The sequence below is a fragment of the Olea europaea genome, chromosome 15 (genome assembly GCF_002742605.1).
Source record: "Olea europaea var. sylvestris chromosome 15, O_europaea_v1, whole genome shotgun sequence".
Lineage (NCBI taxonomy): Eukaryota > Viridiplantae > Streptophyta > Magnoliopsida > Lamiales > Oleaceae > Olea > Olea europaea.
The window spans coordinates 3,693,604-3,707,299 of NC_036251.1; the positions used below are offsets into that span (position 1 = coordinate 3,693,604).

Here is a 13,696-nt window from a genome sequence, read left to right on the forward strand (position 1 = left end):
TATAATCGAGATTATTATTTTATCGAATATTACTTTATCGAGGTTTAACTGTACTTGTAAGTTAAAAATTGGGAAAATTTCATAAGTAAGAGATGAAGTATGTCATATTTCAAAATTAAGAAAACAAGTTTTAAATTTCAAAAATCAGATTTTTATTAAAATTTATTTATGATTTAAGTAATTAATTAATTATTTTATTAATTAAATAAATTTAGGTTACATATCTATACAATTTGGTCACAAATTAACAATTTAATTGTCACTTATAATTTTTTGGTCACAAATAAGAAAATTTACATGGCAAATTATTTTACGATCACAAATCAAAAATTTTGTAGATCACAGTTCGTTTATCGATCACAAATCAAAAAATTAATTAGTCACGATTAATTTTTAGTCACAACTTATCAAATTATTGGTTACAACTTATTGCTCGGTTACAAATCAAAAATTTTATAAGTCACATAATATTTTTCCGTTACGAATCAAAAATTTTATAGGTCACAGATCACAACTCATTATACAGTTACAAATTATTAATTTTTTAGGACACACAGTATTTCTTGGTCACAATTGATCTTTTTCATTAGTCACATATTGTTTATTGATCAAAGATTAACCAATTCACTGGTCACAATCAACCAAATAATCTATTATCACCACCAACACTTACGATCACCACTTCAACGTTGCCTCCAATAGTACCATCACCACCGTCAACGCCAAAACCACCACCACCATATTGATCACAAATTAATCAATTTATTGGCCACAACTTTCAATCAACCAATAGAATCGTCACAAACACCTACACCCCATCCCACCACTCTAAAGCACCGAACAATCACCAACCACCATTTCAGCCACCAGCGACATGGCCCACTACCAACACTGTGGACATCACCACCACCACCACCACTTTCCGATAGTTCAAATAGTTGGTTACAAACACTTTCGTACCACACCGCCAGCCACTATCACCACACCACTGCCACCGGAGTGCCGCCAACACTACCAACCACCGCTGCCATCCCAAACACTTGCACCACCACCAGCGACGCTGCCTACTGCCAACACCATCAACATCACCATCACTACAACACCGACATCACCCACACCCCATCCCACCACTTCAAAGCATCGCACCACAGCCAACCACCGTAAACACCATATCGCATCACCAGTACCATTTCCATGCATAAACCACCACCCACAAGAACCACCACCGCCAACCACCACTAAGTAAATCGAACAAAAAAAATTACAGATTCGAGCATATCGACGTTGCAGATTTCGGCAAAATCGGCGTTGCAGATTCGACACCGCAAGATCTATCAGCAAATCAGATTCGCATCGCAGCACTCTAGATTCACATCCAACCTCGTGGTGGATTGGGTCATAATGGCAATAGCGCTCTTTCCCTTCGTCTCTCTTCTCGTCTCCCTCTCTTCCATTGCCATCACTACAGCGATGTGAATCTGCAACACCGATGTGAATCTCCAACCCATCGCCACGCGGCTACCCACCCCAATCACCAAATCAACCACCACAAAATTGCCACCACACAATCACCACCACCACCCCCAAAACTGCTACCATACACACACATAGCAATGCTGTGGAGAGAAGGTGTGAGGCGTTGGGTTGGAGAAATATAGATACAGGGGATTAATTAGGGCTGTGATGTGGGTATTGAAGTATATATAATTATTTTATAAAAATTTTAATTAAAATAAAATATTTGGTTTTTGAAAGATAAAACTATCCCCCTGATTTTAGTATACAAGATTTTAATTTTAGGGTTTTGGGTAATTTCCTCTTAAAAATTTCACTTATGAGGAAAAAAGTCATACAAAAGATCATATAAAAATTTTCACTTAACAAGTTAAAAAATTCTTATGAAAAATAATGTCATAAATGTTTTCTTTTCTCATTACTACTATAGTCTTCTAATACAGTGTGACATCAAACACTATATTTGGACAACCCCCAGTAATCCACCTCAACACACTCCCCTAATCAATCAAATCTTCCATGGTGATCGTTGCCAAGTATTTAGTGCCATGTTTTGTTACTTCACTATTATGATTTTCCTCTTATTATGTGCCCCTAATTTAATATGGTGTACCGAATATGATTTAAACAATGTATAAATTTGAACTGGAGAGAAATAGGAAAATGATGTTTTCCAGTAAATATGTTTATCTTTCAAGAAGTTCAAATTCTTTGATCGAAAGGGCATCTTTGATTTTATACAATTAAAAAGGAATTGCTTAGTTTCAAGATTCTACAAGTAGGATTCTTCCTATTACTTTAAAACCAAGGACACCCCATATGTCTACTTGAGCGTCCAAATAGCCTGGCTCGCCGTCAGTGAGACCTAGCTTGCCGGCTCAAGGAATTGAATCGGCCCAAAAAATAAAAATAAAAATAAAAATTGTGAGGTCCAAACTCAACAACATATATATCACTACTATCTTAAAAAGAGCGAATCAGGCGGTTATTGTTCATTTAGGACGTATTTAGGTGTTTTTCAGGGCGTATTTAGGTGTTTTTCATTTTACTCTCAACTCTCTCGCACAGTAACTCTCACACTATGGGTCTAATTGCCTTTTTATATGTAGACAAAATAACAAAAAGTTAAAAATAGTGTGCTACCTAAAGGGTTTGATTCCCTGTTTTGCCTGATTTGAATTTTTACGTCCAAAAAAAAAAAAATAGTTGACATCATACACATAAATTTTTTTTTTTAAAGAAAATGATGTAAATTATATTGAGAAAATTGTTGCGAGAAAATAATAAACAATAATAAAATTATTGATTTTTTTTAAAGAAATAAGGACGAGTTATACGCTTTTTTTAGCACACAAACGATGTACATTTAACTATTTTCGATATTCACTTAAATTATTCGATGCCTCTATGATAAGTTCTTGAAATGAATTTCAAGAGAATATAGAAGATTTATGGTAGATTTTTATATAAAAAAATTAAATAAATCGCCCAGTGAAAAAAAAGGGAAAAAATTGACACAAAAAAAATCAATCACCCAATGAAAAAAAATTGATACTGAGCATTATAATAATAATAATAATAATAATAATAATGATAATAATAATAATAATAATAATAATAACAACATGCATTACGGAGCAACTCCCTACATCACGGAGCATTTGCTCCGTGATGCACGAAGTATTGTCGTAATAATTTTTTCCCTCTTTTTTTTTTGGTGATTGATATATTTTTTTTTATACAAATCTATTTTATCCTTATAATGTGACACAAAGTATGTTGAATCATGTATATTTTTTATTTCTTAAAAGCAACTGCGATAAATCAAAGTAAAACTTAACACAATGTTGAAAAAATTTAATACTCAGTTGAAAAGATGTCGATTAATTTATTTGACGATATTGAATATTTTAGATGTATATAAATTTTGGAGGATTAAATTCAAATATATCAAAATTGGGTGATTAAATAAAAATCTCAACCCCATTTAAGTGACAAAATATTATAATGTGGCTCAGCTTGTGTTTGACTCCATTAAATCTTTTTTTCTCTCTTTTATTTTCAATCGCAGAATCTTCCATAGAATAATATTACACGTAAATAAAAAACTTTTCATTAAATCGATTGGATATTAAATAATAAAAAAAAAGATTCGATTAATTACATGATTTAATTATATTGAATATAGTTATTATCAAATATGTCATTTATATGTAAAATAACCACTCAAACTAAAATAATGTTTGATATATAAATTATGAGCTCCAATAATTTGAATTTTTAATCCATGCATCAAGAGAGCATTTATCGTATCTCCAGAAAATACATTTCAATTATAGTAATACAAAATTGAGACCAACTAATTTTTCATCTTGATTATTTTAACATCTGAAAAAAAATTATATATAAAAGAAATTCGATCATTTTTAAGAATTTTTTTCTTATTGTTACTTTTTCGTCTCGATCAATTAATTTTTAAAATAATCTAATGAAATTTTTGACGCCATTTAGAAAAAATTTCTATTAAACTTTAAATTTTTGGTTAATGTTAAAAGAGACATTATTTAAAAAATTAAGAATTTCGATAACAAGCTAACTTTAAAAATTCATCGATGATTGTACATTAGTCGAATACATAAATCTTCTATATTATCTCGAAACTCATTTCGAGAACTATATTATAGATATATCGAATAATTTAAATGAATATCAAAATTAGTTAAACGTATATCAAACATGTGTGTTCAAAAGATATTATATATATGTTTCGGTAGTTCTTTTTTTGTTTATCTTATGTGTATCGATTATTTTGGACAAATATGAACTTTTTTGTCTTCAACTTAAACTCTCAAGTACACTCATGTATATTATCGATTAATAATAATATATGATGATGCAAAGTGTGTGTCATATATGAAGATTGCATTTTCATTTATCATTTTAAACAATTAATTAAATTTGTAGATTTATTGAGAGAAATGAATAGATATTTTTACGCGTTAATATTAACTAAAAATGACATAATTCGTGCATTGCACGGTGGAAAACTAGTATATATATATATAAAGTTAGAAAAAAAGGCATATATGGGTGAGATTGAGCAGGCTCATAGTCTAGACATTTCACGAGCTAACTTGGATTGGTCTGCCTATTTTGACACTATTATGAAGATGTAGCTTTCTGACCCCAAACCATATGTATAATTCATAATTTTTTCATCATTTAAAATATATGATACAATATGATGGTACATAAATCACCTATATCCGACCTCGACCTATTGTCCCGACCTTGCCTTTCTCCGTTTCCCCTAATAGTGATGTCGGGTCTACATTGAGGGCAGGCCATAAGTCCTTTAATGTCATTCCTCCCCTACGTTTTAGAAGACGTTAATCCTACTTCGATTATAATTCCCCCTTAGCCTCATTATTAACTTATCACAATCCAATTCAAACTCAAACAGGGCACTTTGAATATAACACAAACACCTTGCATGATATGGATAAGAATTACAAGAGGTTGAATCTTCCTATAACCCTACCACCAACGTCTATAAATACATTATCAAAGCTTATTATTGAAGTACATTTTTCATTATTTCCAATTCATGGCCTCACACTTAAATTCTCTCTCGGACTTAAGCATTGGAGAGAAGATGATAACACACCTCAAAGCCTTTGTTTCAGGTATTGGAAGAACTCACTCAAGGTCACTCTTAGCCATCAACCTCGGGAAACAATAGATGCAATTTTTGATAGCATCACAATACAATTTGAGCAATGTTACATGTACAGAGGAAATGCACAGATTGATATATAGAATGCCACATGGCAATATTTTATTAGATGTTGGATAAAAAATATAGTTAAAACAATCAATCAAGTTCTGTGAACTCGACACCTGTAAAATTGTCTGTACATTCGCTTTTACAAGTATCATTTCTCATACAATTTATGTAATAAAAGTTGAATATAGATGATCAATAAATCAAATGAATATTATGGCTTCGTTTGGTACCAATTTTTTTTTAAATGCATTCTTTTTTCTTTCAACCACACATTTTTCATCAATTTACTATTATAGAATACATTTTTATATAAAAATGACTCTCAAACAGCCACTATATCATAAATATATAATACAGTACAAATTAGTCTTAGAGATCTTCAAATAGAGAAGTGGTTACAAACATAGCTAAAGTCTTAAGGGACTCAGAAATAGTCCGAAAAATTAATTTTTTTCCCGAAAAATTAATTTTTTTTACTGTTATTTCACAATTTTATCGTCATTTTTTACTTTTTCACTCACGGACAAAACCAACCTTTTACTTTAACGGTAAAAAAAAAATCAATTTTCGTACATGTCCTAAGTTATCTTATTGAGAAAATAAAAAATTTCGAATAAATTCTAGGGAAACATGCTTCACTTGGGACGAAACACAAAACGCTTTGCGCCTGTTCCCAGGGTTATGCTCTCACTCGACCTCACCCCTATGCATATTATAATTTCTTGATTCCCATATGGCATGGAGGCAAATTCTATTCTTCAACAAAAGATTACTGTCAACCCCTTCTATTTCTGTTACTGGGTTGGCAAGCTTTTCATCGAAATCCAATCCTTACGTAGGTAATTCGTTTGTTTCACAAATTGTGTTTGTATGTATGTGAATGCATATTTAGGGCGATACCTTTTAGGGTGGTAAATGGTGATTATGGGTTTTCGAAAATTCCTTGTTTGTTGGTGGTGCAGTGAAGGTTGGGATACCGGAGTGTTTGAGTGGAGTGGAGAAAGGATTGGAGCAGCATGTGGAAAAGCTGGAGTCTGAATTTGGCGACTTGCAGAAGCTTCTTGTGGCCCGCACCATTAAGCTCAAGAGAATCGGCCTTAAATGCCAAGAGGTAAGAATAGTTTAGGAATCCCCCCCCCCCCCCCCCCCCCACACACACACACACACACAAAAAAAAAGGAAGAAGAAATTTACTGACTATTTGTCTTATATAATTTTTGGATATGACTTCTAATTTTTATGTTGTTCCGGGGGATAATAATTTGTGCTGTTCCTCGAAAACTTGGCATTGGGGTTGATTTATTTTATTGATTGTGCTATATTTAAGATATGGTTGTACGTAATCAGAGCTCTTAAGTACCTGTGCTTAGCTTATGTTAAGCACCGGTGTGCCATGTCACACTGTTGACCAATTAATTGATGTGATATATCACCCGTTCTCAACATAAGCTACGGACCGGTGCTTTAGGAAATCATTAGTGTGTAATTAATATTGGTCTTAGTTATGGAATAGTTTTAAGCAGTAGTCTTGAGCTGTGATGCACGGACTCTCGATTCTAGACGAAACACCTGTCTCGACCCGACACGACACAAGTACGTGTAAGGAATATGAGGCGGATATGGCAAAAATCAGCCGGACACAACAACCTTGAAGGCTGACCATGACGGGGCCGCTGGAAAAAAAATGAGTCATGTGCTTGCCTATGTCAGAGAACGGAATTGGGAAGGATCCTTGTGATGATGGGTGTGGGACTTGAATACAATCCTGCTTCCCTACACTATGCTGAAATTATACGACCCATTTCGGCTTCTCTGTGTTGGATGGGAAGAAGACGGCTTAGAAGTCATGAAATGAGATGAGGGAAGAGAGAAATAGGGTTTTTAATACAGGAATTGGGTTGGGTTAATGAAATGCTCTCAAGATGTGGAGGTCCAATAAGAGAGAATAGCTTTTCATAGAAGATTAGAGTCAAGTTGCCCTGGGTACTGTTTGGGCTCAGGATAGGAGGCCTATTATTATAAAAAGAAGCCCCAAATCTTGGCTACTATTCAAAAAATAATTAATCTTAAAAAAATTAAAAGTATCTTTCATGGTATCTATGAATAAAAAAAATTAAATAAAATTTGAAATTTGAAAAATGTACCCACGTACCGATGTCTGAAATTTACACTCTTTTTAGCTATGTCCCCATATCCTAAATTTTAAAAAATAAAAGGTCCAATACTTAAACCCGTACCCGTACCCGTACCCGAGTTCGAGCATCACAAGTCTTGTGCTAGTCTGTGGTTAATTGTCTAGACATGTGCAATACATGGTGCGGGTAAAAAGAAAAAGGGAATTAGAACTAAAAAGCTCTTTATTCTTGGTTTACTATTTACATTGCATGGTGAAAACTTATGCGGTCAAATTCCAGTTAATGGATATGATCTCAACTCAGCTGGAATCTGCAAATCAATAAATGTCAGATCTTGGCAACAATAAATGGGTGGTGGTGGCCTATTTCACCCTAGTGTTAACTTAGTTTCTAATTTCGAGCGAATAATTGAAAGAGTTTTCATAAGAAATATAATTTTTCTTCCTATTTCGGAGGCATGTCCCTTGAGTTGTCGGTGCTAAAAAAAAAAAAAAAAAAAAAAAAAAAAAAAAAAAAAAAAAAAAAAAAAAAAAAAAAAAAAAAAAATAACTGAAGTGTAGATAGAAGATTTCTATGCCCCATACCAATGTGAAGTCATCATTCTGGTTTGTTTCACATGCCGATAATGTGTCAGCACCCCACCGTGGGTCAGTTATGTGGCACATCAGGATGATGATCACATTAGTCTAGGAGTACAATTACTATTTTGTTTCAATTGTATAACTTCTGTAAATTATTAGATATGCTAATATTCATAATTTGATTTATATTTACTTTATGGGAATGAACAAATAATGTGGGTGGTTCTCATTACTGTGAAAATTGCATTCGTGCATTGTACCATCACTTAGATGCTGAGAGTTGTTAACTCACCGCAGCATTTGCATTATCAATTTAGGTTAGAAGAAAGTATTGTCATATGAAAAGTGAAGTATTATTGATTTGGCACGTGAAAAGTGAAGCAACGTACTAATTGTGTGGCACTTAGATGTGTGAGATACTCACCATACCATTTTCTTTTTTAATTAGGTTAGAGAAAAGGTATTGTGCCATGTGACAATTGAAGCCTTAATGATTTTTTACTTCAGATGGGAAAATGTTTTGGAAATTCGGTATTGCAATTATTGTTTAGCTTAGTGCACATTAAGTTCTGTGCTTACAGAGTTGATCAGGAAGAGATATAAAGTTACAATGTTATATATTGGTTATTATCCTTTTGTGTGATTAGAGTAGTTGTTCCGAGCATTTCAAGCTCCCATCTGATGTACTTCTAATTTCGGTATCTGAGTTGGTGCTTAGTGGAACACCTTATTGTTTACAATTTGGTTACCAAGTGCTAGTTTACTCACTCAACTTTTGATAGTCATGTCATAATCATAAGTAACCTTCCATATACTTCAAGTCAAGGTATTTCGTTAACTTGGTAAATCTAGATTGTATTGAATTATTAACTCAAATGAGAGAAGATTTTTGAATTTCATGTTCATATACTTGTTAACTTGAGAAAGTTCTGTTGTAAATGGCATTATTGTTTACTTTACAAGGTTGAATAAAGAGGCTTGAGCTTGTTGGGTTAGTGTCAGTTATGTCCTCATTAATGTGTCATCTTTATCAAAGTTTCCATAATATGCTAGTGTGTGGTACTCCCTTTCCCTTCTTCCCTCCTGTTTGCGTGCACGTGTTAGTTCCTTTTTTGCTTTTTGTTAAAAATGTGCCATTTAACCTTGTACCCTACTGCTGTTTCTCAGTATCCACTCCTTTTTAGCCGTGAAAGACCAGCCTGTAAACTTTTGTGGCGAACGTCAGGTTATTTGTCACAATTTAAAGAATCAATTTTAAATGACTATACCACGTAAATTTTAGTACTATAAATTGTCTTGAACAGTTTTTCTTCTGGAAAATCATAACCAAATTGGCATTAGTAGATTTTGTAAATGAACAAGTAAATTCTAAACCTTCACTAGAAGATACAGGGAAAGAACAGACAACTGGTTTTTGAAATATATATGGAGTTAACCGACTATTTTGACAGATTTGCTTAGGCAAGCTTTCAAGAAAGATGTTGACTGGCATATTCTTCTTTTATGAATATGCAGGGAATATTGAGAACGTAAAATTTTCTTCATAGGGCTATGGGTTGATTACCTCTTTTGTTCATAGTATCTCCCATTCATGATTGTCTTGCTGGGCCTCTTCTATCAATTTTTGGCTTTATGTAAATAAGCTTTCAGTTATGTCAGTTTGTTAAATGGGTTAGACATGGGGGTTGCACTAAAACTCGTAACGTTCTGAATTCATAAATCTACCATTTTAGTATTCAAACAAGGTCAATGCGATATGCTCTCATCTTGGTACTCAAGTAATAGAGGAATCCTGCACAAGTTATGTCATGATTGTTTTCTGCTTCATCCCTGTCAACAATGCTATGGGGTTTTTGGAAACAAGAAACGTGGACGTCTTTTCTCAAAATTTATGGTCCTATAACCTTTGTTCAGCCTGCAGCATGTCTTGCACGTAGTTTACTGTTTACCCCTGGAGAGGTTGAGTAGCTTTAATACGTCTTGGCTATGGAGAATTGGAGCAATGCGTCCCTGTGTTTCTGTTCTGGCATAATATAGTGATTAGAGGTTTTAACTTCTATTCCAGTACCGAGTTTACCTATTTTTAGTTCCATATGAATTAGGTTATATTCATGTTTTGAAGAACCTACAAATAACTATGTGCTCCACAATTCATAGAAGCCAATAAAAGAAGTCACTGACCAAACTCAAGGCATCAATTATTCTCTTCATATCCAATGTTCACCTATAATGGTATCAAATGCGTTCTTTTAAGTTTCTATTTTTAGGAAGTCACTAGCTCTGGCATATGAAGCCACCTTAGAAGAGGAGAAATTTGTTGAAGGTGTGGTGGAGGAAGGTCAAGTTCGAGTTGAAGAGTGAGTGATGTATATGAAGTAACACTAAATAAAGAAGTTGTGCTATAAGTTAGTGATATCTATTTTCGTAATTCGCAAGGCATGCATGGCTCTTTGGTCCATTAAGTTGTTTGATGGTAATAATAATACTTGTTCTCTCTTTAGTGATAAATTTAATTTGACTTTATTAATATATGTTGAACTATTTTATTTAAAATATAGTATTTTTATAGGACTTAAAAAGATCTAAAAATAACTAGCAATGCACGTTTACTGCAATTAGTTCAGATAAATATCCTTTCAGCTCCCGTTTGGCCCCCATTAATTTTCATTACATTACATGTCATTTTTCTCTCTCTTATTTTCAACCACACAATATTCCATAAAATAATATTAAAAGTAAACCGAAAATTTTTCTTTTTTTTTCAACCACTTATTTAAAAAAAAAAAAAAAAAAAAAAAAAAAAAAAAAAAAATTTTTTTTTTTTTTTAGACCCCTTTTTTTTTTTTAAACAAACCCCTTTTTTTTTTTTAAACAAACCCCTTTTTTTTTTTTAAACAAACCCCTTTTTTTTTTTTAAACAAACCCCTTTTTTTTTTTTAAACAAACCCCTTTTTTTTTTTTAAACAAACCCCTTTTTTTTTTTTAAACAAACCCCTTTTTTTTTTTTAAACAAACCCCTTTTTTTTTTTTAAACAAACCCCTTTTTTTTTTTTAAACAAACCCCTTTTTTTTTTTTAAACAAACCCCTTTTTTTTTTTTAAACAAACCCCTTTTTTTTTTTTAAACAAACCCCTTTTTTTTTTTTAAACAAACCCCTTTTTTTTTTTTAAACAAACCCCTTTTTTTTTTTTAAACAAACCCCTTTTTTTTTTTTAAACAAACCCCTTTTTTTTTTTTAAACAAACCCCTTTTTTTTTTTTAAACAAACCCCTTTTTTTTTTTTAAACAAACCCCTTTTTTTTTTTTAAACAAACCCCTTTTTTTTTTTTAAACAAACCCCTTTTTTTTTTTTAAACAAACCCCTTTTTTTTTTTTAAACAAACCCCTTTTTTTTTTTTAAACAAACCCCTTTTTTTTTTTTAAACAAACCCCTTTTTTTTTTTTAAAAAAGGGGTGAAAAAAAAAAAAAAAAAAAAAAAAAAAAAAAAAAACCATTATTTCACCTATTAATTTTTCGTCAAATTGGGGGCCAAACGGGGGCTCCATTTGCTGATCACTCGTTTCCCTACCGAAATGAGCAAATTGCTGATATGGTCCTCAAATTTAGTACATTCATTCTTTTGCCTTAATCTAAATGGTCGCTTATTAACTATTCTAGACATATACACTTGAATGATTTACTTTCTTTTCTTTAGAGGGTGGGATTGGTTTGGTTGGGTTATGGGGGATGCCATGTAACTGGAGTTTCAATAAAATATAGACAGCATAACACGAGGTAGAATGTATTATCTGTTACTTCCTAAAGCTACTCGGATAAAGATTAAATTGAGTAGTCGTTTATGAAACGAATGCAATCGTTTGGCATTACATTATTGTGTGATTTTAAGTTTTATTAACCAATCCATGCAGTGAAACCTCTAAAATTGATTAATTTTATTTTTGCAGAGGAAGTTGATATTGAAGTATGCCCACAAGTATAGGCTTGGACTCTGGAGGCCAAGGGCCGAGCCGGTGAAATCTTAACGACTCTTTGCTTGGGCAGTATGATAGAGTTAACTGTTGTGCTGGTTGGTAGTCGGTGTCTACAAGACTTCATAATCACAGGTTCTAAATGTGCTTCGAGCCTCTCTCTTTTCTGCCTCCCTATGGACATTCATTTGGTGATTGCTAGTTGTTTACTAGGCAGAAAACATGCACATTTCTTAAGGTTGAAGAGCAAGGTACAATTCGAGCCAAAGGTTTATATATATATGTCTTTTTTTTTTGAGAATTTGAAAGAAAGATTCACCTTTATTATCTCCGTAGTTGTTTTTTTCCTTTCCCCCTTTTTTTTCAGTAGAATAAGATAGTTTTATCGTCCAATTGATGTTAAAATGTTGTGCCTAACATTACAAAGTAGAAGTAGAGGGAACACATTTATATTAACAGGCTAAGTTATTACAGAGTAAATAATGTATTTGTTTGTAATTCATCTTTAAGATACTCCTATGTTGACAGTCAAGTTCATTTTTCTTCAAATGTTTGAAAAATGGAATTTTCATAACTAGATAGAGACAAGATTTTGGGGTAATTAGCACAAAAGGTCCATTCCTTTCATTTTTTAGCATTTTCGCCATTATTTCAACGTTTCATTGCAGAAAACGTCATTTTCACCATTTTCTAATGTAAAATGATCAAAATATCATCCCATTTAAATAAAACAAAAAAAAATTAAGAATAAATTACAATCTTACTTCTAAATGTTTTAAAAGTGCAAGTGAGTTCAAATAATTATTAAAAGACTTGGTAGTACAGAACATCCTTACTTTTGGCCTATAGTGTGCAGAAGGTCCATACGTTTCAAATTCATAAAAATGACGTTTTTCACAATGAAATGTGAAAATAGGGGTGAAAACGCAAAAAAATTGAAACGTATGGACGTTTTTCATAAGAAGTGTCAAATATAGGAAATTTTTTTTGTTATTGAGCCTTAAAAAAATAAAAATCTCTCTCTCTCTCTCTCTCTACCTTCTCTTCTTCTCCAAATGAGTTAACTATCTTAGAAGTCAAAAAATTCCAGCAAACCCCCACCCAAAATGCTAGACCACCATACCATCGAAAAGCTTTCACTTCCCTCTTCATACCACATAACATCCAACTTTAAAATCTTCATGCCAATAGATTTGTTTGAAATTGCAAGTCAAAATACACAACTCGCTAATGCAAATATTAGCGACATCGTCTATTTCGGAGAGACTCATGTCATTTCTAACATATCAATCGACTATACTAACAATGGTGCCTCTCTTCATGGTTTTGAAATATTAACAGATGATTCAGCGGTATGGAGGTTCGACGGTGGTTGGTCGGAGTTTCTTCACCTCTAACGTGGCAGTCCCATTTGGAGAAGAAAAGAAGAGAGAGTTTTTTTTTGTTATTTTTAATAATTTTACATTTGACACTTCTTATGGATAACGTTCCTACGTTTCAATTGTTTTTGCATTTTTATTCATATTTTCACGTTTTATTGCGGAAAACGTTATTTTCACCAATTTTGAAATGCATGGACGTTTTGTACACTATAGGCCAAACGTATCGACCTTTTGTACTATTAAGCCTTTTAATAATTATTTGGATTTACTTACACTTTTTAAAACATTTAGGAGTAAGATTGTAGTTTATTCTTTATTTTTATTTTA

General features: G+C 32.5%; 1 protein-coding gene across 1 annotated transcript; it reads left to right on the forward strand.

Moving 5' to 3' along the window:
* Nucleotides 1–5,941: 5,941 nt before the first annotated feature.
* LOC111409863 lies at nucleotides 5,942–12,529 on the forward strand. The gene is made up of 3 exons (XM_023039944.1): nucleotides 5,942–6,141; nucleotides 6,265–6,413; nucleotides 11,964–12,529. The coding sequence occupies exons 1-3, from the start codon at nucleotides 6,036–6,038 to the stop codon at nucleotides 12,039–12,041; spliced, it is 333 nt and encodes a 110-aa protein (XP_022895712.1). The 5' UTR covers nucleotides 5,942–6,035; the 3' UTR covers nucleotides 12,042–12,529.
* The last annotated feature ends 1,167 nt before the right edge of the window (nucleotides 12,530–13,696 follow it).